At 36.3% G+C, this 27,602-nt stretch overlaps 1 protein-coding gene and 1 long non-coding RNA gene across 3 annotated transcripts; one reads left to right on the top strand and one right to left on the bottom strand.

The window, feature by feature from the left end:
• Positions 1–372: 372 nt before the first annotated feature.
• On the bottom strand, positions 373–27,525 carry pkp3b (plakophilin 3b). 2 transcript variants are annotated; one of them, XM_067399461.1, is made up of 14 exons: positions 27,407–27,525; positions 26,352–26,499; positions 22,155–22,249; positions 18,473–19,113; positions 16,718–16,841; positions 13,168–13,372; positions 11,560–11,734; positions 9,882–9,999; positions 9,485–9,649; positions 6,124–6,303; positions 5,693–5,846; positions 5,057–5,252; positions 3,633–3,720; positions 373–1,141 (listed from the first exon to the last, which is right to left on the bottom strand). In XM_067399461.1, exons 1-14 carry the CDS (start codon positions 27,434–27,436, stop codon positions 1,100–1,102), a joined length of 2,361 nt encoding a protein of 786 aa, XP_067255562.1. In that variant the 5' UTR covers positions 27,437–27,525; the 3' UTR covers positions 373–1,099. The 2 variants fall into 2 exon arrangements, with proteins under 2 accessions (XP_067255562.1, XP_067255561.1); XM_067399460.1 differs by lacking the exon at positions 27,407–27,525 and having other exon boundaries at positions 374–1,141; positions 26,352–26,779.
• Positions 5,730–11,530, top strand: LOC137029810 (uncharacterized). Its single transcript, XR_010896339.1, has 5 exons — positions 5,730–5,869; positions 6,154–6,283; positions 6,381–6,426; positions 9,516–9,607; positions 9,909–11,530. It is a non-coding gene; the product is annotated as an uncharacterized lncRNA (long non-coding RNA).
• Positions 27,526–27,602: the final 77 nt, after the last annotated feature.

The following is a 27,602-nucleotide window of genomic DNA, read 5'->3' as shown; positions in this document are numbered from 1 at the left end:
TTTATTCAGAATTATCATCAGAACCATTTTAATAAATAGCATAAAGGTTATATGAATATGCTCTGATGCATAAACGGATTAGAGGGAGAGAGGGAAGGAGATGAAGTACATGAAATCACACAAATCACTCAAAGCCATTTAGTTCATGTGTTAAATTTGGGTGCTGACTGCACATCAAACATGAAAAGAAAAAGAAAAAACTTTATTCCAAGATATATCGAAATTATTGGTGTTTTAGTTTAATCTTTAGAAGTGGAACACAAATTCTTTGGATATATTCTCTGGAAAGTGTAGTAAAAATGTTAAAATATGCATTTCTATCCGTTTCTAAAGACAATGGGTGTGTAATATTTGTGCTTTTACAATAAGGCTTTTACACAATACTTAGTTTCAAAGGTTTATTTGAGGTGCAATGTTATTTGTAAGCTCATTTGAACTCAAAATCCAAGGCTATTATAGCTGTAACAACTACAAAAGCCTGCAGAAATGTTACATGAAAAGCAAAAAGCTCAAATATTTATTGCAAAACCAGCAAATCTGTTTCTTTAGTTATAAACAACTACAACATTTTATTTCACAGTCCACTTCAGTCTCTCTTTCTGTAAAGGTCATGATTTAAGCCTATGAACTGTGAATATCTGCGTGCAAAATAAAAAAATAATATATGTATGTATGTTTAGGATAAGACGGTGAGGCTGGACAGGCTTAAAATTCAAATCTATGTAAAAGAAGCAGGTCTGATGAAAATGAATTAGTCTTTGACTTGTTGCTGCAGTATGTACTGTAATGGAACTAATGGATGTTAATGGCTTCTCTCAAACAGGCTTCAGGCTTACAGTATATCATTCATTAAACTAAGTGCTCCACAAGCATTCCTCTACATCTCTGGCGTGTTGTAATACTTTAAGGGTGCTGTTAACTAAAATGTATTCTATAGTAAAAAGATTAGAATTCACTCTCTTCGCTACTGGTCACACTATGTGTGTGTTTGAGAGAAGCAGGCTGATCGCATTCCCTTTGGTGGTAAAGATGTATAAAATCCCATCGATGTCAAATGCCATCTTGTCCACTGAGTTTAGCCTTGAGTCATGGACACAGATTAGATGGCTGCATCAGTGAAATCTCGTCTTGTGAACCCTTTCTGTAAAATTGAAAACAGAAAAAGATCATTCTAAATTAATAGTATATAATAGTCTGAATATAAAAGGTAGTAATGAATGAATTGCATCTAGATGATGGAAAGGCAAGAAGTTGGCCCAAACTTTGATCAAAAAGGAACTTCCTGCATTCCAGCCACATTCCACATGGACCACTGATCTGACCAATGTCATTTTGAACACCACAGACACAACAGACTTTAACTAGTCTCAGCCTCAAACTGTTAGTCCATGGACCGCCCACAGTATGTGATGCACATAAAAATGCCAAGAGCTGCTGAAAAATGTCCTCTTTTGAAACAAAGTATTGGCTTGTAACAATGAGCGCTTCTAAATAAGAATAAATCACTGGATTGCACATTTTGTGAGGTACTTGGCATTCAAACGTTTTGTTTAGACACTACTAGATATCTATGAGGGGAACTGTACATCTCACTTTACTTGTATTCAGATCACAATTGAAAACTTTTCATTTTTTTTCTGTACATTATTTTTATATTATATATTTTTGTATTATTATTTATTTGTTTATTATTGTTATAATCATTTTAGGTTTGTATATCATGCTGTACATTTACAAGAATGTATGATTGGTCAATCACATACACCGATCAAGCATAACGTTATGACCACTGACAGGTGAAGTGAATAACACTGATTATCTCTTCATCACGGCACCTGTTAGTGGGTGGGATATATTAGACAGCAAGTGAACATTTTGTCCTCAAAGTTGATAAGCAGGAAAAAGGGGCACGTGTAAGGATTTGAGTGAGTTTGAGAAGGGCCAAATTGTGACAGCTAGACGACTGGGTCAGAGCATCTCCAAAACTGCAGCTCTTGTGAGGTGTTCCCGCTCTGCAGTGGTCAGTATCTATCAAAAGTGGTCCAAGGAGGGAACAGAGGTGAACCGGTGACAGGGTCATGGGTGTTTAAGGCTCATTGATGCACGTGGGGAGAGAAGGCTGGCCCGTGTGGTCCGATCCAACAGACGAGCTTCTGTAGCTCAAACTGCTCAAGAAGTTAATGCTGGTTCTGATAGAAAGGTGTCAGAATACACAGTGCATCGCAGTTTGTTGCGTATGGTGCTGCATAGCCGCAGACCAATCAGGGTGCCCATGCTGACCCCTGTCCACCGCCGAAAGCACCAGCCGTGGGCATGTGAGCATCAAAACTGGACCATGGAGAAATGGAAGAAGGTGGCCTGGGCTGATGAATCATGTTTTCTTTTACATCATGTGGATGGCCGGGTGTGTGTGTGTCGCTTTCCTGGGGAAAACATGGCACCAGGATGCACTATGGGAAGAAGGCAAGCCGGCGGAGGCATTGTGATGCTTTGGGCAATGTTTTGCTGGGAAACTTCCATCCATGTGGTCCTTCCATCCATGTGGATGTTACTTTGACACGTACCACCTACCTAAGCATTGTTGCAGACCAAGTACACCCTTTCATGGAAATGGTATTCCCTGGTGGCTGTAGCCTCTTTTAGCAGAATAATGCTGAATAATGGTTTGAGGAGCACAACGAGTTTGAGGTGTGGACTTGGCCTCCAAATTCCCTAGATCTCAGTCCAATCGAGCATCTGTGGGATGTGCTGAACAAACAACTCAGATCCATGGACTTAAAGGATTCTGCTGCTAACATCTTGGAGCCAGATACCACAGCACACCTTCAGAGGTCTTGACGGGTCAGGGCTGTTTTGGCAGCGAAAGGGGGACCAACACAATATTAGGAAGGTGGTCATAATGTTATGCCTGATCAGTGTAAGTCAGATGGTCTCTTCCTGTGTAATTGACCATTAGGCTTTAACTATTTAATACAATAGAACCACTTTGGGGGAAAATCCTTTCAGTGAGTTCAAAATCAGTTCAAATGTATCTTGTGTGATGCCAGAGAAACAATAACCTGACCAATATGGCCTTCAGCTTGAGTGTTAAATTGTTGCTTTTGTCAGAGGTTTTTGGTAGTGTGCTAGCCATCCTTTCTGAGTAAATTCATTTTTGTTGTAATATGCAGCAATATAATTTAAGTTATGAGAAAACACATTTTAACAGTAAAAATATAAAATACAATATGTTTGCTTTAATTAAAGTCAAGTTTGGTAATAAGTAACAGGTTGTGGGTAAATATTTTTCTAGTTCAGTTATATAACTGACTAACATGGCTGATATCACATTGGAGAGCAAAGTAATGGGCAATTGGACATCTTTACAGTATACTTAAGGAGCCATTCATACACTCTAACCGCCCATATTTATTGACTTGACATAATAAAATAGCTGACCATTGGCCAAGCAGGCTGATACTTGGTAAGCAAATGCACACAATACACATCAGTGCAAAGTCTGTATACAGTAAGGTATCCAATTTCATATCAGATTACAGAGAACAGGCCTTTTGTCACACGCCTACTACTGGCAACTCTTAACAGTAACACATTCATTTGAGCTTTTAGCTGGGTTTTATACTGAGACTCACCTGTTTGTAGTCTTTGTGAAGTTTGCTGTACTGAAACATGTTGGACAGAACCGTAGAGGCGGCCCTAGCTGCTTTCAGCTTCCCAGGACTAAGACAGAATAAGAAGGGAGAAACATGAGAAGCAATGCTGGGACATTGTGCTCTTGATTAAACAGCTAAATAATGAAACAGCATGTAGGCTATATTACAACAGTAGTGCTATGAGAGCTGGTGAGTGAGTTCCAATATAAATGGGTCATTTAGAGTGCCTGAAAAATTATTTCTTATATCAGTTGGGTTACAACTTAACTTTAAAGAAATTATGCTTTCTCACATTAGGTTTAAAGTAACAGGCCTATAAGCACCATAAACATTGGGGGACCACCATGAAAGAAACTTTTTTTTCTTTTTTTCAAAGGCCAATTCTTACACTAGCCACCCCAATCCTGAATATGTGATTAGTTTTAACATTACTAACCTTAAGCTTAATCCTAAAATCCTTATTCCTAAAGATAATTCTATTTTATTTCAAATGTTTTTTCTATTACAAATTAAACAGTTACAGTAAATCTATGAAAGAATTTCATTTATTTCCCATTATCAAGTCTATTATATCAATATTCCTGAGAATAACCCAAATGCAGCATACAGTGTAAGTATTCCCCACAAACTAAAGCATTTACATTTGTGTTGTTTTTTACATCAGCTCTTAAATAATGTACACTATCTATTAAAAAAGTGGTTGGTACAATTTTCAAATTTTTCTGAAAGAAGTCTCTTATGTTCACCAATACTGCATTAATTAGCAAAACTGTATTAGTATGAAATATTATTATAATAAAAAAAAATATATATATAATTTTTCTATTTTAAAATGTATTTTATTCCTGTGCATCATTATTCAGCATCATTACTCCAGTTTTCAGTGTCACATGATCCTTCAGAAATCTTTCTAACATGCTGATTTGGTGCTCAAGAAGAATTTCTTATCATCATTGTTGCTTATTATTTTTGTGGAAACTGTTATACATTTTCTTTCGGGATTCTTTGATAAATAGAAAGTTCAAAAACCATTTGAAATAGAAATCTTTTGTAACAAATGTATTCACTGTCACATTTGATCAATTTAATGCAAAAAAATATTAATTTATTTTGAATGTTAGTGAATGTTTAAAAATAAATAAATAAAAAATCAGGAAATTCTTTGGAATCTTTAGTGGTCATTTTTGATCAAATGTTTATGACAGCCACCATTTAAATTATTATATTTTTTGAGGTTTGATGTAGAGACATATCAATGATTATATCATTAGATAGCAGAAACTTTCAGTTTTTCAGTTCAGTGTCAAAACCAGGATTGAGAAATTATAATGTTTTTAGTTTTCATCTCTGAAACATTTCCAATATTAAGGAATAAAGCTTTAGTAGCATTGCAGCCTTTTTACCTGTTGTCATGAGATGTCTTAATGCTGACCAGCTTGGGTAGTCCATCAAAGTAAGTGATATCTCTTGCAGCTAGAGAGCTTCCTGTAACCAGATTGTTGAGAACCCCACAGATGTTGACCACCACGTCACTAGAAGGTTCTTTCTGATACCCATCACAGGGGAGTTTGTTCACCAGAATATTCACCACTTTGGTAGCTATGGATAGGAAGCAAAAACAAATTTAACTGGAATTACACAAACAAAAAGAGTGAATGATATATGTGTAGTTTGATGAAGGAGGCTCCCTGTGGCCCAGCGTGGGTGGATTATAGTGAAACAGAGAGTTGAGGTCAGGGTGGGGATGAATGGGCGGCAGTACAGCGGATATTGGGAATGATACAAGTACGAGTCTGATGGGAACCGAAAAGAATGCGTGGGAGTAAAAATGTGTAAGAAATCCGTCTAAGGGGGAAAAGCGAACACTGGGCAGTGTGAAGAGTGTTTTTTTATAGTTATCAGCTTGCGCAATAACTTTATGTAGCTTTTTACTGATCTCGACATTTTCTTTGCCAGAATGTTGAAATCTTGGCTGGGGTGTTTTACACAATAAAATGTAATTAAAGACAGAGAGCTGGGGCAGAAAGAGATTCACTAACCCATATCAGCTTTGTTTTTGCAGTGTCGGGAGAGGTTCCTCAGCAGACCCGTGAGAGAACGGAGCTCAGCATCCGTAGGGCTTCGCAACAGGTCAAGAATCACCGGCAACATCCGCTCCTGCTCCAGCGCCACACGACTCAACACAGAGGCCCACTAAGAGAGAAAAAAGGAAAATGGTGAGTGAAGGAAAACAAAAGAAAAAGACAGCAATTAGTTAGACATCCAGCCAGATAAAACACAAAGAGACATAGTGGAATACTGAGAAATTAAAGCAATGGAAAAACAAAGAAGGGAGAACATACAGATGGAATAAGTAGGAGAGGTGAAGGAAACACTGAACTTTACAAACAGCACTAAAAGTTATAAATAAAAGAGATAAAGAGTAAATAAATATGATTAAGTCAGTGCCGTGTCAGATCTGGAATCTCACCCTGCTGTCGCCCGCTGTGATGTTCTGCAGGGCTCCCGCTGTTGCCTCACGTGTCGCTGTGCTTGTCTCGCAGCTCTGCAGGATGCGGTTGTACAGACCGACTATCTGAGGGTGCCACAGCCATTCTGCTCCTTTAGGGACTCTTGCCACTTCAGAGAAGGTGGACAGCTCTTGATTCCTCTAAAGGGACACATTATAAACCCATTAAAGACAAGACAGCAGGAAGTTAACTAGACGATCTATAATTACTCTTTCAGTACGCTGCTGAGAGCACATAACTACACTTATGTTCAAAAGTTTGGGGTAAGTAAGATTTTTTTTTTTTCTTTTTGAAAGACATTAATACTTTTGTTCAGTAAGGATGCATTAAAGGGATAGTTCACCCAAAAATGAAAATGTGATGTGTATCTGCTTACCCCCAGTGCATCCAAGATGTAGAGGACTTTTTTTCTTCAGTCGAACGCAAATTATGATTTTTAACTGCAACCGCTGCCGTCTGTCAGTCAAATAATAGCAGTAGATGGGAACTTCATCTATAAGAGTGAATAAACCTTGCTTAGACAAATCCAAATTAAACCCTGCGGCTCGTGACGGCACATTAATGTCCTAAGACACGAAACGATCGGTTTGTGCGAGAAACCGAACACTATTTATATAATTTTTACCTCTAATACACCACTATGTCCAACTTCGTTCGACTTCCGGTTAGTGAGGTCTGATCGCGCTCTGACAACGGAAGTGATGTCTCGCGCTCTTTGAAGTATATGGGCCCTATTTTAACGATCTGAAACGCAAGTGTCAAAGCGCGAAGCGCAAGTAACTTTGTGGGCGGGTCTCGGCGCTGTTGCTATTTTCCCGGCGGGATAAATGGCTCTTGCGCCCGGCGCAAATCTAAAATGGGTTGGTCTGAAGTAGCTTCATTATTCATAGGTGTGGTTTGGGCGTAACGTGAAATAAACCAATCAGAGTGTCATCTACCATTCCCTTTAAGAGCGAGATGCGCTCGCGCCATGGCGGATTGATATTTACATGACGGAATTTGTTGGCGGAAAAGCTGAAATTGCCTGTTAAGTGGCCAGTCAATCTTTCAGTCGTCTGCGTTGGATGCAGGCTTTCAAATAGCTCCGCGCGATGAGTCGGTTAATATATATGTGTGTGTGTATTGGCACGATTGTCCAATTAATTAGCCAATTTCGTTCATCATTATTTGTAATAGCAGGCTGAACTGAAAATAGGTAGCCTAATTCTAATACACGCAATTACTATTCATCATTACATTTTTATATTTATGTAGCCTACACAATAATATTCTTTTACACTGTAATCCTTTTGTTTTTAATGTTTGGCATGTTTGTGTGATGCGCATCCCTGTGTGTAATAAGCAAAGTCAACGCGCACTGTGGACGCGCCCAGAGGTGCAGTTTCTACCAACGCGCTCTAACAAAAAAATATTGCGCCATTGACTTTAGACTAGGTTTTTTCTGGTCAGTGGCGCAATTGTTTAATGGAACAGCAAAATAGCACCAGGGATTGTTTGCGCCGGAACACGCCTCCTTTTTTGCGCTGAACCGCCCAGGGAGCGCAAGTTCATTCACTAGTTTAGCGACGTGCTTCTGTGGAGGGAAAAGCGCGCTTTGCGCGGGTGCAAAATAGGAATGACACATGCGTCGGTGCGTTCGACTGAAGAAAAAAAGTCACCTACATCTTGGATGCACTGGGGGTAAGCAGATAAACATCAAATTTTCATTTTTGGCTGAACTATCCCTTTAAATTGATCAAAAGAGAGAGTAAAGACTTTTACATTGATACAAAAAAAAAAAAAAAAAAATACTTCTGAACTTTCTAATCCACTTCTGAACTTTCTAATCCACAAAAATCTTAAACAGCACGATCATTCAAATTAATCAAGGACACATTAAACTGATCACATTAAACTGATCAACAATTTGTGACAGTATGTAGATAATAATGAAACCGCATGTAGGCTATATTACAACAGTAGTGCTATGAGAGCTGCTGCGTGAGGTCCAATATAAATGGGTCATTTAGTGTGCTTCTTATCATATCAGTTGGTTTAAAGCTGAACTTTAAAGAAATTATGCTTTCTCACATTAGGTTTAAAGTAACAGGCCTATAAGCACCATAAACATTGGGGGAACAGCTTAAAAAAACTTTTTTTTGTTCAAAGTTCAATTCTTACGCTAGCAAGAATTGGCCTTTGAAGAAACATTAACATTATTAAAGACATTAATAATTTAAAAACATTTCTATTTCAAATAAATGCTGTTCTTTTGAACTTTCTATTAATCAAAGAATCCAGAAATGTTTAACCTAATCAGAATAATAGAATGATGTTCATGTGACTGGAGTGGAGTAATGATGCTGAAAATTCACATGAATAAATTATGTATTTTTTTAAAAAATTAAAGTTTTTATTCAAATTTCAGTCAAATGAATTAATTAATGACTCACCTTCATGTCGTTGCAAACCTGTAAGACCTCCGTTCATCTTCGGAACACAAATTAAGATATTTTTGATGAAATCGGAGAGCTTTTTCTCTTCTCTTCCCTGTCAGTCTCCTACGCAGTAGCCGCAGTAAGCACTTCTGTGTTTACGTCCGAATGCCGGCTCAGTATTGGCCAATGCTGTTCACGTAAGCAGCACGACGCATCTGTGTGATGCATACTGAGTCTGCGTTCAATAATGTCAACTGCACAGAAGAGTGACATGGAAGAGAAGAGATTGTTGAATAGTAGTTGTTTTTGTTTTGTTTTTACACACAAAAAGTATTCTTGTTGCTTCATAAAATTAAGCTTGAACCACTGCAGTCACATGGACTATTGTAACGATGTCTTTTGTACCTTTCTGGGCCTTGGCAGGGGTGGTTAAATTGCTGTCTATGGAGGAGTCAGTGCTCAAAAAATATTAATTTGTGTTCTGAAGATGAACGAAGGTCTTATGGGTTTGGAACGACATGAGGGTGAGTAATTAATGACATAATTTTCATTTCGGAGTGAACTAACCCTTTAAAAAAAAAATTAAAAACTTATTTTAAATTGTAATAATATTTCACAATATTAATAATTTTACAGCATTTCTGATCAAATAAATGGAGCCTTGGTAAGCATAGACTTCTTTAAAAAACAAACAAAAAAAATCTTGCTGACACCAAACAATAGTATATGTATTATTATCACTATACTGTATATTCAAAGAATATCCTATTTTGAAACAAGTCTGCAAATAAGTTCAGAAAATATCTGATTAAGTTTGGGAAAAATAATATATGAACAATATTAAATACAATTGTGTAGGAGAGCAAGGAAAATAATAGTGCATATATATGGATGAGTGACTGACATCTTTTGCTTTCTTGCTCTGTGGTGTGAAGCAGCCGATGGGGTCATTGTGCCGCGTGTCCTGTGCTCGAGTGGGTCCTTCCAAACGCATCTGAACTGAAGCAGGGATCTCAGAGTACAGCTGGTACGACAGGTTGCGCAGGACACATACACAGTTTTCTACACCCTGGAGGCACAGAATTACAGAATTAGGATTTCAAATGGTTTTGGAAATGATGTTGTAGATTACAGCAACAGATGTTCCTGAATTAATACTGATTTAATAACAATAGTTTTCTAATTTCCATCTGAATATGGTTCTAGAATGGTTTTCACTTTGTAAATGCCACTCTATCGCACCGGCTCAAGGCTAGCATATTAGCAAGCACAACATTTGAATGTTGATTCTCAGGTCTGACCTTGTCGTCCACTTTCCCCTCCTGTAGGGAGTTTTCGATGTATCCGACCAGAGAGTCTACCAGCCCCCGAGTTTCCCGCATCTGCTGCCTGGTTCTTTCATTCACTGAGCTCAGGTTCCTTTTGAATACATATTAATGGGTGATGTTAACATGTCAAGTTTTCATGCATTTGTGTTGAAATATTTAAAGGTGCCATAGAACGTCTTTTTAAAAGATGTAATATAAGTCTAAGGTGTCCCCTGAATGTGTCTGTGAAGTTTCAGCTCAAAATACCCCATAGATTTTTTTTTTATTAATTTTTTTAACTGCCTATTTTGGGGCATCATTAGAAATACGCCGATTCAGGATGCGGCCCCTTTAAACGCTCGTGCTCCCCGCCCCCGGAGCTCACGCTTGCTTTAAACAGCATTAGCAGTTCACACAGCTAATATAACCCTCAAAATGGATCTTTACAAAGTGTTCGTCATGCAGCATGCCTAATCGCGTAAGTATGGTATTTATTTGGATGTTTACATTTTGATTCTGAATGAGTTTGATGGTACTCTGTGGCTAAAGCTAACATTACACACTGTTGGAGAGATTTATAAAGAATGAAGTTGTGTTTATGAATTATACAGACTGCAAGTGTTTAAAAATTAAAATAGCGACAGTCTTGTCTCTGTGAATACAGTAAGAAACGATGGTAACTTTAACCACATTTAACAGTACATTAGCAACATGCTAATGAAACATTTATAAAGACAATTCACAAATATCACTAAAAATATCATGTAATCATGGATCATGTCAGTTATTATTGCTCCATCTGCCATTTTTCGCTATTGTTCTTGCTTGCTTACCTAGTCTGATGATTCAGCTGTGCACAGATCCAGACGTTAATACTGGCTGCCCTTGTGTAATGCCTTGAACATGGGCTGGTATATGCAAATATTGGGGGCGTACATATTAATGATCCTGACTGTTATGTAACAGTCGGTGTTATGTTGAGATTCCCCTGTACTTCGGAGGTCTTTTAAACAAATGAGATTTATATAAGAAGGAGGAAACAATGGTGTTTGAGACTCACTGTATGTCATTTCTATGTACTAAACGCTTGATATTTAACTATGCCAAGGTAAATTCAAATTTTAATTCTAGGGCACCTTTAAAGCAGGTTAATCTTTATTGTGTCTACAAATCTTTCCAGCTGAAAATCTGATACGTTGTATAATCTTTGTCTGGTGTCTTTTACAACTTGCAAATTACAAACACAATGCCAACCAGTCATAAACATTCATATTTGTGATTGTTACCCAATGAAAGCATAAAAGTGATAGTGTGTACAGTGTGTCTTTATTTTATTTTAACTTGCATTATTTTTGGTAGTTTTTAATCAAATATACAAGTAAGTGACATAATGGACAATATCAGGTATAGCCCTATAATATGATACTATGAAATATACAATATATAATTTCATGCAATGTTTTTTTTATGTTAAAAAAGAGGCATTCATTATGGATACATTTTACACCCCTGCATTTTAAATATCTCAGACTAGTTACTATATTCACTGACATTTTTGCCCCATGCTTTGGTTAATTTTTGACCATGCTGTGTATGCATGTGTATAGGTATGCATGCAGGTATTTGAACATGAATACATTTAAATGCAGGCACGTATATGTGATGGCTGTACCTGAGGCAGCCTGTGGTGTTGTAGAATATATCAGCCTCAGACGCGCTCTGTTGAATGACACCAGCATCTCCTCCTCCAGACAGAGGCACCAGCACTCTTTCCGTCAGCTCAGACAAACTCTCTCTGGCCAGCCTCTCCTTCAGACTGTCTTTAGAAGACAGGTTCCACAAAATGCCTACAGAAGAGAGAGAGAGAGAGAATTTTGTGAAAGACACTCTCTTTACCTTTTTACTCATAAATATAAAATACATTCACACTTGCTGATGAAGTATAACTAATATATTATATTTTTAGTTAATCACTTTTTTTTTAAAATCTTATCTTCCACTACAGTATACTTTGTATGAACTCGCATATGTGTTGCATCCCAAAAAAATATTTGAATCCAATTTTTCCACCTAAGCCATTTATGTGGATTTTTGGCATTCAGACTACATAAAACTAAATGGCAAAGTTTGTTCAGTTCTGAAAATAAGAAGCTATTTAAATTAAAGTTAATTAAAGGTAGGGTAGGCAATTTCATAGAGGCTAGCATTAGCAGGCTAGCTTTGAAAGCATGAGATCCCGCCCTCCCTTCACAACACTCTCTATAGCCACACCTCCTTCAAAACACATGAACGCGCACAGCAGATTCTGCAAATTGTCATGAGACAGCGTTAAATTACCTCATGTCTCAAAGCACATAACAATACAATATTAATGAATGTAAACAACTTGTACCGCCTGACTGCTGCAGATTAATTTCGGCGTTGATAATTCGGCGTCAAATATTTCTCTCGTCACATTCATTTATGAATTACATGAATCATGAATCACGCATATTTTCAAATCAAAATGGCAAATGTTTTACAAAAAGTTGAGTTTGCATCACTAGATAGTCTATTACTGTTGGTCGCTGTACATTTCTATTGTAAAACATTTGTCATACATATACTTGCATCTACTAATATCTTTCCACAAACTTGCATTGCATTGTGACAGTAAGACCCGCCTTCTTTGATTTGAAGATCATTTTGACATTGAAAAGCAGTGTTAGACCACTGAGGTAGAGCAGCCTAAAAATGTAATCAGCCTAAAACTCAAAACTTCAACATCTTTGTAAAATTCTTCATTGTGTATGTAATGGTTGTTTAGTAAACAGATCGCTAAGCTGCTAGTGTCTTGTGAGGTTTTAAACTCATCACAAATAAGAGGACAAGTCATAAAATGTCACTAAGAGATCTGGCAACCCTGAGTCCCGCAGGAAAGAATGTCAAGGATTGTTTACTAAGTGAGTGTGAGTCTGTGAGGGGGTGGGGGTGATAGCAGAGCTCACAAAGCACAAAGGCCTCTGGGAGTCTACTTCCCACTGCATCTGAGACTTGGAGTAATTCCAGGTAACAGCCAGACCGTTTTTTCTTTTATGCTCTCTCTCTCTGTGTTTCTCTGAATATGCTTGCTGCCTAAGTTAACTCTCCACCTGTCTGCACTGACAAATCTGCTCTAAACTGACAAAAAAATCACCAGACCTAACTTACGTATTGGACTTTTGCACTAAATCAATACTGATATACTGCCATTCTTTATTTACAAATTAAAGTTCATAGTCCAAAACTCAAACATACGTACCTGTGATGTTTTTGCGTAGTTCATCATCTGGTTCTCTTAAAGCACCAATTAGTTTGCTAATGCCACCGGCTTCAATAAGTGCTGCCTTGTTGTCCATATTCTCATAGATGAGGTTGCGTGTAGCACCTGTCGCATAGCGCTGCACCTCCTGGTTCTCACTGCTGAACAGCTGTACTAATGCTGAAATGCCCTTCAAACTGCGCACCTGTAGAAGAATAAAACATCTAGTTTAGTTTAGCAAGAAAGAAATATCATTTTTTAATCGGTTCATTACTTATATTGATTCCTAAATGATCCCATGTCTCTGAATCGTATTTCTGTGCTTCACAGTTAGCAGATAAAAATAGTTAATCTTTTCCAGTCCAACATGGCAACCTGCTAAGACATCTGTCGATGTTTTGCCATGATGTGCTCTCAGGCGGAATGTTCTGCTCCCTGAGGTTCAGGATAAAGATTAAGGGCAGGGTGAAGGTATTCTCTCCATCTGGCTTGAGTATAAAATTTAACAATAGTGAAGAAAAAACAGCTTAGCCTAGAGCTTGACCATGATCAATCAACTATGCGAATAAATATTTAGCTGACATCTAAAAGGGCTAGTAGATTTTTTTAAGCAAACTTAACATAATTTACTTATTTATTGTAAAGCTGTCTCGTTGACTTATTTTTCCCTTAACTATAAAACAAACAAACAAACAAAAAAGCATGGTTTATGTTTATAGACTTTAAAAGGGTTTTTAATCATTTTGTCATGTAAAAAAAAAAATTATCTTGCAATTTGCAATTTTTTATCTCACAATCAGGTTTTTTTTCTCAGAATTGTGAGTTATAATCTTGTAATTGAGAGAAAGATAGTCAGAATTGTGAGTTATAATTTTATAATTGAAAGAAAGAAAGTCAGAATTGTGAGTTATAATCTTGGAATTGAGGGGAAAAAAGTCAGAATTGTGAGTTATAATCATGAAATTGAGAGAAAGAAAGTCTGAATTGTGAGTTATAATCTTAGAATTGAGAGAAAGAAAGTCCGAATTGTGAGTTATAATCTTAGAATTGAGAGAAAGAAAGTCTGAATTGTGAGTTATAGTCTTAGAATTGAGAGAAAGAAAGTGCGAATTGTGAGTTATAATCTTGGAATTGAGGGGAAAAAAGTCAGAATTGTGAGTTATAATCATGAAATTGAGAGAAAGAAAGTCTGAATTGTGAGTTATAATCTTAGAATTGAGAGAAAGAAAGTCCGAATTGTGAGTTATAATCTTAGAATTGAGAGAAAGAAAGTCTGAATTGTGAGTTATAGTCTTAGAATTGAGAGAAAGAAAGTCCGAATTGTGAGTTATAATCATGAAATTGAGAGAAAGAAAGTCTGAATTGTGAGTTATAATCTTAGAATTGAGAGAAAGAAAGTCCGAATTGTGAGTTATAATCATGAAATTGAGAGAAAGAAAGTCTGAATTGTGAGTTATAATCTTAGAATTGAGAGAAAGAAAGTGCGAATTGTGAGTTATAATCATGAAATTGAGAGAAAGAAAGTCTGAATTGTGAGTTATAATCTTAGAATTGAGAGAAAGAAAGTCTGAATTGTGAGTTATAATCTTAGAATTGAGAGAAAGAAAGTCTGAATTGTGAGTTATAATCTTAGAATTGAGAGAAAGAAAGTGCGAATTGTGAGTTATAATCATGAAATTGAGAGAAAGTCCGAATTGTGAGTTATAATCTTAGAATTGAGAGAAAGAAAGTCTGAATTGTGAGTTATAATCTTAGAATTGAGAGAAAGAAAGTCCGAATTGTGAGTTATAATCTTAGAATTGAGAGAAAGAAAGTGCGAATTGTGAGTTATAATCATGAAATTGAGAGAAAGAAAGTCCGAATTGTGAGCTATAATCTTAGAATTGAGAGAAAGAAAGTGCGAATTGTGAGTTATAATCATGAAATTGAGAGAAAGAAAGTCTGAATTGTGAGTTATAATCTTAGAATTGAGAGAAAGAAAGTGCGAATTGTGAGTTATAATCATGAAATTGAGAGAAAGAAAGTCCGAATTGTGAGTTATAATCTTAGAATTGAGAGAAAGAAAGTGCGAATTGTGAGTTATAATCTTAGAATTGAGAGAAAGAAAGTCTGAATTGTGAGTTATAATCTTAGAATTGAGAGAAAGAAAGTCCGAATTGTGAGTTATAATCTTATAATTGAGAGAAAGAAAGTCTGAATTGTGAGTTATAATCTTAGAATTGAGAGAAAGAAAGTGCGAATTGTGAGTTATAATCATGAAATTGAGAGAAAGAAAGTCCGAATTGTGAGCTATAATCTTAGAATTGAGAGAAAGAAAGTGCGAATTGTGAGTTATAATCTTAGAATTGAGAGAAAGAAAGTCCGAATTGTGAGCTATAATCTTAGAATTGAGAGAAAGAAAGTGCGAATTGTGAGTTATAATCTTAGAATTGAGAGAAAGAAAGTCCGAATTGTGAGTTATAATCTTATAATTGAGAGAAAGAAAGTCTGAATTGTGAGTTATAATCTTAGAATTGAGAGAAAGAAAGTCCGAATTGTGAGTTATAATCTTAGAATTGAGAGAAAGAAAGTGCGAATTGTGAGTTATAATCTTAGAATTGAGAGAAAGAAAGTGCGAATTGTGAGTTATAATCATGAAATTGAGAGAAAGAAAGTCCGAATTGTGAGCTATAATCTTAGAATTGAGAGAAAGAAAGTGCGAATTGTGAGTTATAATCTTAGAATTGAGAGAAAGAAAGTCCGAATTGTGAGCTATAATCTTAGAATTGAGAGAAAGAAAGCCCGAATTGTGAGTTATAATCTTAGAATTGAGAGAAAGTCGGAATTGTGAGTTATAATCTTAGAACTGAGAGAAAGAAAGTCCGAATTGAGAAATAAACTCACAACTGCAAGAAGAAAAGTCTGAATTGTGAATAAAAAGTAGCAAGTATCTTCATTATTTTTTATCCTGTGGCGGAAAAAAGCTGTCATTTTGTCTACTCGACCACTCAACAGACAAATCAACCAACCACTTGGCGGGAGTTTTCACCCGTGCTGTTTTTCAAATGATTGGTTTTTGTGCTTATGCATCAGTTATTGGTCACTGACCATGTCTGTTTCTTCAGTGTCTCGCAGAATGAGGTTTGCACTTTTTAAGATGGTGTATAAAGTTAAAAAAAGTTAGACTTTTAAAAAACGTCACTAGACCCTGGAATTCTGTTCCTGTCGGGTGCACTTCATCTGGCTGTTTTTAAAAGGAAGAACACATCCTGTGTTTACGCCCACTAATCCTGTCCAAAAGGAGCTCTGTTGCTGCCCAGGACTAAAATTCGCCATGTAAAACACTTGCAAATTCTGCTCTGGTTGGACCCCAAAGTACCAGAAAATATAACACCATAAATAATCACAAAATTAAAAATATGATCTCACTTTTTTGTTGATTGAAGTCAAAATTGCAAGTGGATATCCCAAGATTTTCCTTAGTTCTTACATCATATGTGTTTTTTACATAGTGCCCATTGTTTCAGATGTTTACGGCTGAACTAATATAATGTTTTTGTGTTGTTTTTACCATGGTCTTGGCTTCATTGCTGTGGTAACACTGATGCTGTATGTAGGCTGCTCCCAACATCTGCATGGCAACATCAGTGGAAGAGAGGTAACTGACTGCCGTAGTCATGTCCAGGTTATGGATTCTGCTCATTCACACAAACAAATGGAAAATGTGTTAGAAAAATATAATATGCTTAAAATAGGTTATACAATAATATGTTTAAACACAAATATAATATTTAATTTATAAGTCTAATACACTACTATTCAAAAGTTTGGGTAAATAAGAGTAAGGTTTTTTGTTTGTTTGTTTGTTTGTTTGTTGTTGTTTTTTAAAGAAACTCTTATTCAGCAAGTATGCATTAAATTGATCAAAACTGACAGTAGGCTAAAGACTTTTACAGTACAATGTTACAAAATATTTCCATTTTAAATAAATACTGTTCCTGTAAACTTTTTTTTTCATCAAAGGATCCAGAAAAAAAAATGTATCATGGTTCACCAGTCATGGTTAAAGACTGGAGTAATGATGCTGAAAATTCAGCTTTGCTAAGACAGGACTAAATTGCGTTTTAAAATTCAAATTGAAAACAGATGTCAAATTGTATTAATATTTAACAATATTACTACTTTATCTGTATTTTACTTCAAATAAATTCAGCCTTGGTGAGCATAATAGACTTTTTTTTGAAGAATCATAACAATCTCAAATTTTTGAACAGCAGCGTGTTAGGATTTGCTAATAACTGATGATATATCAAGTGTTAAAGGGTTCGTTCACCCAAAAATGAAATTAATTAATGATAATAATAATGAAATTAATAATGAAATGTCATTAATTACTCACCTTCATGTCGTTCCACACCCTTAAGACCTTTGTTCATCTTCAGAACACAAATTAAGATATTTTTGATGAAATTGAGAGGTATATGACTCAGCAATATAATCAACACTTTCAAGGTCCAGAAAAGTACTGAAGACATTGTTAAAACAGTTGAAGTAACTGCAGTGTTTCAACCTTAATTTTATGAAGTGACGAGAATACTTTTTTGTGCGCTAAAACAAAACAAAAATAATGACTTTATTCAACAATCTCTTCTCTTCCCTGTCATTATCCTTAAGCATAGTGCAGGCTTCCATGTTTACGTACGTTACGGCTCAGTATTGGCCAAAGCTGTACATGCGTGTGATGCTGACTCAGGAGCCGGCCAATAATGAGTCGCCGTTCTGAAGTAGAACCTGGAAGCGCTGCATGTAATAATGTGTGAGAATGACACAGAAGAGAAGATATTGTTGAATAAAGTCGTTATTTTTGTTTTGTTTGTTTTTGCACAACAAGTATTGTCGTCGCTTCATAAAATTAAGGTTAAACCACTGCAGTCACGTCGACTGTTTTAACGATGTCTTTAATACCTTTCTGGACCTTGAAAGTGTTGATTATATTGCTGTCAATAGACAAGTCATATACCTCTCAGATTTCATCAAAAATATCTTAACTTGTGTTCCGAAGATGAACGAAGCTCTTACAGGTGTGGAACGACATGAGGGTGAGTAATAAATGACAGAATTTTCATTTTTGGGTGAACTAACCCTTTAAACAAAAGCTCTTATCATGTACACTGCATTGTATGAATGCTTTTAAGTTGTATAACTATTAAACGAGTCCTTAATGGTCAAATACATCAAGAATTTTGTAAACATGGCATAAGAACATGGCTAAATAGAGACAATTGACATCTTTTTTGTAGTGTATTGAAAGATAATTTTACATTACCCGCCAAGAGCATCCGCGGTTCCATCAGCCAATCCATCATAAACGTCCACACCGCGACCGACACTCTTCATACTATGCACAGACCCTGCTCTCCTTATGGTGCCTTGGTAATGCCCAGCACCCATCAGACTGGTGCCCCCAGTGGTCATCTGTTGCCACTGCAGTGAGCTGCCGCTCAGTCTTTGCTGCTGCTGTTGCTGCTGCACCTGACGATTATTTATGCGGTTGATGGTCCGGTGGGAAGGACCTTTAAATGAATATTGGTTAGCCAACTCTGCCTCCCTCCATCCTGTGTTGAAACCTTCCCGTGCCAGGGTCCCACTGAGGGTGCGTTGCCTGTGCACCGCGTTGGGTGAAGGGCTGTGGCCGTAGGACGTCATCCAATTCGCCACAGGAGATGGCTGCCTTTGCAATGTGAGCCCACCCATTGCTGACATCTCCTGCTCAGTCCGATTCAGTGTCCTCGATTCTGATGTTTGCATCTGGTTGTAACCGCCACTAAGATGTGAATCATCGTGGTACATGTATGGGCGGCCCACTATGGCAGGCATGGGCACACCATGGCTGATTCTCTGCCGTGTGCCCATTTCTACCGCAGAGCGAGAAGAAAATTCCCCTGCACACTGAGCCAGTCGGGGCGTCTGTAAAAACCAAGTCATAAAGTCATATGAATATGAAAATTATACACAAGTAACATTGTCTGATATGAGTGATTAAGTACATGCTAACTGCTCCTGCAGGCTCACTGCTATCTCACAGAAGGGGTAACGTGGCCTCTGGTCCACCATTTGGCACATGAGATCTTGGGTTAGGAATGTTTCAGATGCACATTGGATTCTGAGCTCAATTCCACAGCTTGCTAGAACTGCACTTCACTTTCTAAACACAGCTCCCACAGGAGAATGCAAAATACCACATCATTGTGTGTGCAGGGTGCAGCCACACAGAGTGTAATTGTCAAGGGATTTTGGACTTTGCAAATTAATCCAATAAAAAAACATTCATAGTAGGCTGTTCTGACCTGATTTTAGGAGTTCTATCAGTGCAAAATGATGTAAAATGTTAGAAATATACTTAAAATTGCACTTAAGTATACTTGACTTAAACATACTTGACTTAAACTGACAGAAAAGTATAAGTATATTTGGCCTATACTTGTACTCAATCTATTGATACAAGTATACGAAATATACTTAAAAGTATAGTTAATTATTCTAAGTATACTTGGCTTGTAGTTGTGTTTATTGAATGAGTTGCCTATTAAATATACTTTTTTCACATAGTTTTAGATACTGTCTTATAAACTTACACTGTTTGAAAATATTGATTTATTAAAAAAAGATTATGTTACTAATTCTGAGTATATGATTTATTTATTTTTTTGTCTAGTCCACTGGTAGTGTACATAGGAATTTACTTCAAATCTACTTTACTCTTTCCCCATCACTGACTGAATTTTCCAGCTATCCTTGTTCGCACTGTTATACGGAAGGAGGCGCTACACATCTTCTAGTACTGAATCTCCAGATCAAAACACACGTGAAGAAGCAGCAGAAACAGGTGACAGAAGTTTGCTTGCACAAATATAAATAACGTGATCATCAATAATAATAATAACTTTATTTTATATAGTGCCTTTAAAAGCAGCTTCTCAAAGTGCTGTACATAAGAACATAAAATCACAACAGAATATAACAACAATAAAAAAAAAAAAAGAATAAGTAGTACAGAATTAAAAATATAACTAAAAGCAACTTAACAAAATAAAATTACATAAAAGCTTCCCTAAAAAATAATGTTTTTAAACTGGATTTAAAAATGTGCAAGGATTCTGCATTTCGTATCTCTAACAGGCAAGGAATTCCAGAATTTAGGTGCAAGATTGAAAAAGCCCTATCACCTATAGATCTCAGGTGAGTTACAGGGACAGTTAAGAATAGGTGTAATATGCTCTCTTGCACTGGTTCTAGTCAAGATGTGTGCAGCGGAATTTTGTACCAACTGTAATTTGTTGAGAGTAGTCTTGGAAATTCCAGCCAGCAAAGAGTTACAGTAGTCAATGCGAGAAAAGACAAATGTGTTAATTAGCTTTTCTGCCACAGTAAAAGTTAACATTAGGCGCAATCTGGCAATATTTCTGAGGTGAAAGAAAGATACTTTAACAGTGTTTCTAACCTGTAAGTCGAATGTTAGGTTGGGATCAAATATCACCCCCAGATTTTTAAATTTGTCTGTACAATGGAGTCATCCACCTGTAAGGATGGCGGCTCCATTCTACGTAACTGATGTGGTGAACCAATAAGCATGACTTCGGTCTTATCACTGTTAAGGCAAAGAAAGTTCTCAGACATCCACTTCTTTACCTCAGAGATACTTTGAGACAGAGTAGAGATATCAACATTTACATCTGATTTTGAATATACATATATCTGTGTGTCATCAGCATAAAAATGAAAGTTAAGACCAAGCGACCTTAAAAGCTGACTAAGGGGAAATATATACAGACTAAATACTGTAGTCAACATTTGAAGTGGATCAAAACCTTTCATCAAAGTTGTCCTAAAACCTTCTTCTTAGGACAACTTTGATGAACTTTTTTGATCCACTTCAAATGTTGACTACTATAGTAATGGACCAAGTATTGATCCTTGAGGAACACCTGATTTCACAACTCCGACTTCAGATCTTGAACCCCCCAGAGAGATAAGACTTGAACCAGTTCAGAGCAATCTCAGAAACACCAAAAACACACTCAAGACGTGAGAGTAAAGTACAATGATCAATGGTATCAAATGCTGCACTGAGATCAAGTAGAATCAATATAGATATATAACCAGAATCTGAGGCAATTAATAAAACATTTAAAACTTTTACCAGTGCTGTTTCAGTACTGTGCAACTTACCGAAACCAGACAGAAGGGGCTCAAATAGTTTGTTAACAGTCAGGTGAGCTCTTAATTGAGAAGCCACAACTTGTCATCAAACATTAAACACCATATAAATCAAAACTGCCTAACATTACTGAATGAAATGTCGAACCCATGAAGAGGAAATGACTGTGAAACTTTGGGGGGGTTTTGATGGACTACTCCATCTGTGTTTTGATCATCGTTCTGAATCTGGTCCAGATCTGTTGTAGTCTTTGACAAAAATGCAATTTTTCTCAGATTTGTTGTTTAGATGTTTTTAATTAAATGTACCCACGTTCAAGTGTTGATAAAAAAAGGATGCATGAAGCTAGAATAAAATGTTTTTAAAATGGAAAGTGTTAAAGTACAGTTAAAGGTATAGTTTAAGTATAAAAAAATAAAACCTAAATAGTAAATAGGAACATCGTAGTATACTTGGTGTTATGTTCACTTAAAGAAAAGTATACTTTAATATACTAAAAAGTTGGACAATTTTGTCCCAAGCAGCACTGAAATAGTACACTTACAAGTTTACTACTGTACATTGATATGAGTGTGCTTACTACAAAAAGTATACTTAAAATATACTTGAATATTACTTACGTATACTTTATAAAATGAACTTGGAAGTATACTTATTTTTCATAAGGGGGGTCTTAAATGGAAATGTTGCAGCTCGCAAGGCTAAATCCATTACTAAAACAAGCTCAAGTAATATTGTTTCAAATAAGTGAGGGTTCAGTTGAAAATGTTGTGAATGTGGTCACACTTACCGCCATTGTTCTGTTGCCATTGTAGATAAGAGACTTGGAACTGAATCCAGGGCTTTTGGATTGGTATCTCACAGTGGATGAGTGGCCGTTAAATTCTGGAAAAGAGGACCATTAAGTACAATGTATTTGTTTATGAGCATATTTGTGTCTAATTTGTGTGTATATTATTTCCCTTTAAAAGAAAAAAAAAGGAAATTCTGTCATCATTTGACTTACAAAAAAAAACTTTCTTCTCCGGAACAGAAAATATAATATTATAAAGAATGTCTCACATTTTTGTCTACAATTAAAGTCAGTGGGATGCAATACAACATCGAGACATTTGTTTTTTCTTTTGTGTTCCACAGAAATTTCTTTTGTGTTCCACAGAAAAAGTTTTTTTTTTCTTTTCTATTTTGCTATCAAGATAATTATTTTCAGAGAAACAGAAACTACTTCTCTTCCAGATGGCTTTAATTTTGATGGGATTTCTTCCCAGCATTACATTGGTCAACAGTGACACAAGACCCAGCTGTGTCACCTGATCTTTGTTTGGCATTCAGCTCTCTGACTTTGTGCTTCAGCAAATTTTAAGAGATCGGGTTTCTATCAGTGCTTGGCTTCTCAACCCAGTCTGCTGCAAACAGTGCTGATTACCTGTCTACATCTAATAGATATGTGAACATACATTAGATTTAAATCTACAAAACAAGGAAGTTATTTCATGGGTGAGAGGGGAAGTCTGCAATAGCAATCACACCGTAAAAGAATGAAACAGAAGGAAAAGAAGATGACATCATAGGGAGGTCCTTTGTCTTATTTTCAAAGTTTTTTGGAGTTACTTCAGTGCTCTATTTTCTTTCTTTTATGTCTTTTCTCTTTCTTTCCTCTGTACACTAACTTTTGTAGACAGACAAAAAAACAACTTGAGTGGTTGACCCCCATATGAAAGCAATGGGACAATAAGAAACAGAAATTGTCTACATTCAACAAACCAAAGTGAGTCAGCAATCCATTCCAGTCCCACTGGATATAAGGAAAAACAACAAACCCAGGCTGGATTAAGAGGAGTGGAATAGGTTCAGTTTTTGTGATGACTGAAAGATGATTTTGCTCCTCAGCTCGAGCTCCATAAATGTGATGGGGGATGAACCTCAGTCTGACATTGGATGTTACTAAAGAGCAGATTGACTTTGCACATCTTTACAATGTTTTTCTGAAGAAGAGTTTATTAGACTAATGTGGGTTAACCATCTATCTTAATATTTTTATTAAATTCTGCAATCTAATTAAAACATTATGTAAGACTATTTTAAGTGCTCCCTTAAGAAGAGCTATTATGTTTTGGAAATAATAATGTAGAAAATGCTGTAGTGCATAATCCATAATCGTTTAAAATGTTCAAAAGTTCTTCATTAGCTTCATCATCACACCCTTCTCCTCAAACTGTCTTATCGTAAAACTTTTTTCTACTTAACTCCTGTTTACATTGAAGTTTCTAATCTGTCTGTGGGAAGCCTGACAGGAAGCACAAACGTCCAAATTAAAGTCTTGACAAGAATGACTAAAGGTTCAAGTCATGACCAAAGCTGTCTTTATCTTGATTAACTGTGACTATAATTTTTGAAAAAATCAGCATTTTCTTGAACTGGCACGATTTCACCCCTTTGAAGTGTACTGTATTGAGATGGTTCCCTGGTAGCCAGTAGATACAGGAGTTTATTAAATGTTAAATTCTTTTATATTGGGTGGAAGAGAGTGTTTAGGGAAGATTACTTCTAAAATTGAAACATCTGTTTTGTTTTAGAGATACTTGGCGTTACATGCATGTCTTAACTCATCTCCTTCTGTTTTTCAGTGGAGTAATAGTACCACTACCTTAATTAATTCCTTAACTGATATGCAGGCTGTATTGATATATACTTTAATGATGGTGATGTTTTTAAATACATATATTATCAGACTACAGAATTTGTTTTATTGTTTTGTTTTCTACAAAACATTTGCAAAATGTAAAAATAAAAAATATATATAAAATAAAATAGAAACTATACATTTTTACGAAAAGTAAATCTGCCCCGTGACCACAAAGCTTACAAGTTCTGTAGCTGAACCATCTAAAAATGTTCTATTATAAACCCAAGTGCAATAACAACACAACGCATGCTAAACTTGCTGCTGCTGGTATTGATAAAGTGTGAGATTTTAATTGCACATGCTTGATAAATCACCAGAATGATTCTGTGGATGACTGAACCCATGCAATCCCCACATTCCCTGACATCTTGGTTACAAAATCTGATTAACAAAGCATAAATCTTGACGATAATTCAAAAGCAGGCACTGTGCGCCATATTTTTAGGATAATTGCAAAGCAGCAGCTGTCTGTTGCATGCGAATGAATGCGTCTTAAAGGCAAGACTGTTTTTCTTCTCTGAAATGCTTTAACATCGCACATCCTCCCATTCAAGTCTCCCATAAGCTAAAATAGACCTGCCCTATACTGATAAAACACTCTGAATCAAATGGCAGGAAACTCTTCTGCAGAGGACGTGGAGGTGTGACCAACTGTGTGACAAACCAGGTCAAACTGAGATCATGTGTAAGCTGACTTAAAAAAAAGATTAAAAATAGATAAAGCTGATTAAGAATATATATTCAAATGATTTCTTCTGTTGTAGTTCATTGTGTATTTGGGAAAAATCACTCAAGAACAGCAGCTTGGTCATTTCGTCTTCTTTTCAAAAGGTCACTTCCAAACTCGTTCTCTAACATAGACCAGATAGAAGCTCTACAAGTCACTTACTGTGATTAGGCTCAACAATAGGGTCAAAGTTTAAATGCCTAACATTCCTTTTGCTAACAGGCACCCCAAAGGCTAGAGTTTCTGACAGATTTTATTTAGTGTGTTACTGATTAGCAACGTTTTTTCTATTCATATTAATCAAACTTCACAATTTTAGTAAAATATTAAGAAACGGGCTTTGCTTTAATTTGCACGAGATCTGTCAAGTTCTTTAAGTATGAAATACTATACTATGTAATAGCTTATTCCCTTAGGTTCCTATTGCTGTGATTTTTAATATAATGTTTGACCTAAGTGCTTTTGTCAAAGATTAGTTAAGTTATATTTCAGCCGCCTTCTTGACAAGAGAAAGTTTCACATATACAGGGCGGTGGGGGTGGGGTGTTGGGGAGGTGGAGAGTGAGGTTTGCCCTAATTCCTACCTTTCTAAGCCAGAGAAGAAAGTGATACCTTTCCCACGGGTTATCTACACTCCTCCTCCTCCACAAACAGCCACACATACACTGCTCACAATGCCTTACATCTCTAAATCACATGTGCTGGGTGATCCATTTTACACATTTGCATTTGAAAGACTCTATATATCTTGTCAAGGTTTCATTGTAGAACAATGGGTCGATTTTCCATTCATACAAGCTTATGTAACATTTACAAGTTTAACTCAGTGGGCCAAATGACTGTCTAGTTTTCAGGAAAATGTCAGGATATCAGTTGTTCCACAATAAGTGTCCTGTTTGTTGGGGTTTCCCAGCAGCCAAATGCAAACAAAATGAATGAAAATGACCACTCACAAAAGTCAGTGTTTTGTCTCTTTTTATCTAAGATTCAAAGCAACACAACAAGCATGATGAAGAACCAGTGTGCACACCTGCACACCTGACTGTGACCAACACATGAAGACCAAATAGATATTTGCATACTGATGCAAAACAAATCCTCTCAGAGTCTATGCAGAGCTATTGTGTTCACAAGTTCAGCTGTTGAAGGAATGTTGTAAAGTTTTGCTTAAGCATTATTGACATTGTTTTCTTAAATGGCAGAATATAATAGATTGTGTATAATAGATATTCATGTTATGATATTTACATATCTTGGCATTGCTAATTATTGGACAAAACCAATAAAAGAGAGGTAGCTATTTTAAAATGTAACATTTGAAAACATCAACATTATTATAAGTCATTTAAAGAGGACATAAAACGTTTACATTTTTAAACTTTTTCAAAATTAGACCCTTTTTGTTTTACAAAATTCCCCTACTGTATACTACAGCGTTGCGTACTATGTATGTCTCCTAAAATGTTTAAAATTGTACATTGTATTTTACTTAATGTTTAAAAATGTCCTATTTGCTCATTCCAGGAAAGTTGTGACGAGCACAAGGTAACGGATAATCAGCAGGTTTTACTCACCTGTAGAGGCGTTAATTCGGGATGAGGATGAGGATTTCTCCGCCATTCGCTGCTGGACCTGCTGCTGGACGCGTCTGGCTTTGGATAGCTGATCTTTCCTGGGGTAGTCATCACCCGGGATCGCATATGTTGTGACCGAGGTGCTGGGCTGTAAGGCGGAGAAGAACAGGCCGTCAGTGGCCATAACAGCACTCATCGCGAAGTCCGAAAACTCACTCCAAAAATTACACAATTCAAACTAGTTTTTATTCGCGCGTTGATTTTTTTTTTCTCAAAAATCCGTATTCCGAGAGAACTCTGTTCTTTTCCCCACGAAAGTTCTTCTAAAAGAATTCCAATATCAAATAAAAGTAATTTGCCCGGAGCGCAGGTCAAATGAAAAGCGCCTCGTACACTTGATCTGTCCAGCTCTACGTAGGCAGCTGTGCTCTAACTACTGTCGCCAATAGATACAGAGCGAGCGCAGTCGGGTGGGGGCGGGGCCTCCTCATTCACTGTGCTCTCAGCACTGAGATATGCATTTATCAGCCAGTTTAGAGTTACAATGGCAATATGAGACCCACCCCACCGTGTAGATTCTGCCTGAATGCTGTGAAGAGCTATCTAACAGTTTAGTCATTCCTCACCTAAAAGTAGTTTGATGGTTTTGGCATGGTATCATTGGAATATGGTTTTCTCTGAGTAATTGCAATTTGAATAGGCCTATGCTAAACATTCAGGTCTATGTTGAGACAATCATGGTACTACCACAGTGTATGCAGTGTTTAATTCCTTATATCACATTCCTTTTAATAAACTGTTTTAAGTTATTTTAGGGTAGCTTAAAAAAGTGCCATCATACATTTTTTTTCTTAAGGGATCTCAAACTATAATGTTTAATTTGTTAACATTAGTTAATGTATTAACTAACATGAACAAAACATTTGTGACATTATTTATTAATCTTTGTTAATAATAGTACAAATCCAGAAGTTCATTGTTTGTTCAAGTTAATTCATACTGTGTTACCTAATGTTAACAAAATATATAAAAACATGACAAAAATGATTACTCACCTTCAATTCAGAAGATGGTTCTGGTTTCATCGTTAGATTGTTCTCAATCTAATTGATTGTTCTTGTTTTAGAGAACGTAGCCTCACAATATCCTTTTATAAGCACCTCTTGCTCGTCTCTTGTCTTTAACTATTCTGTTTAAAGAGGAGTATCTTAAAATGTGTGTTACCCACCCAAATACTGACCTTGCATCATC

The sequence above is a fragment of the Chanodichthys erythropterus genome, chromosome 11, assembly GCF_024489055.1.
Source record: "Chanodichthys erythropterus isolate Z2021 chromosome 11, ASM2448905v1, whole genome shotgun sequence".
NCBI lineage: Eukaryota > Metazoa > Chordata > Actinopteri > Cypriniformes > Xenocyprididae > Chanodichthys > Chanodichthys erythropterus.
The sequence above is the reverse complement of the archived record's forward strand: the minus strand, read 5'-3'. Positions and strand labels throughout refer to the sequence as shown.

Coding starts and splice junctions, on each gene's coding strand:
- pkp3b (XM_067399460.1), bottom strand. CDS start 26,547: ATGAGTGCTGTTATGGCCACTGACGGCCTGTTCTTCTCCGCCTTACAG. Junction 19,114..22,154: donor ATGGCAACAGAACAATGGCG/GTAAGTGTGACC, acceptor TGGTTTTTACAG/ACGCCCCGACTGGCTCAGTG. Junction 1,142..3,632: donor TTCACAAAGACTACAAACAG/GTGAGTCTCAGT, acceptor TCAATTTTACAG/AAAGGGTTCACAAGACGAGA.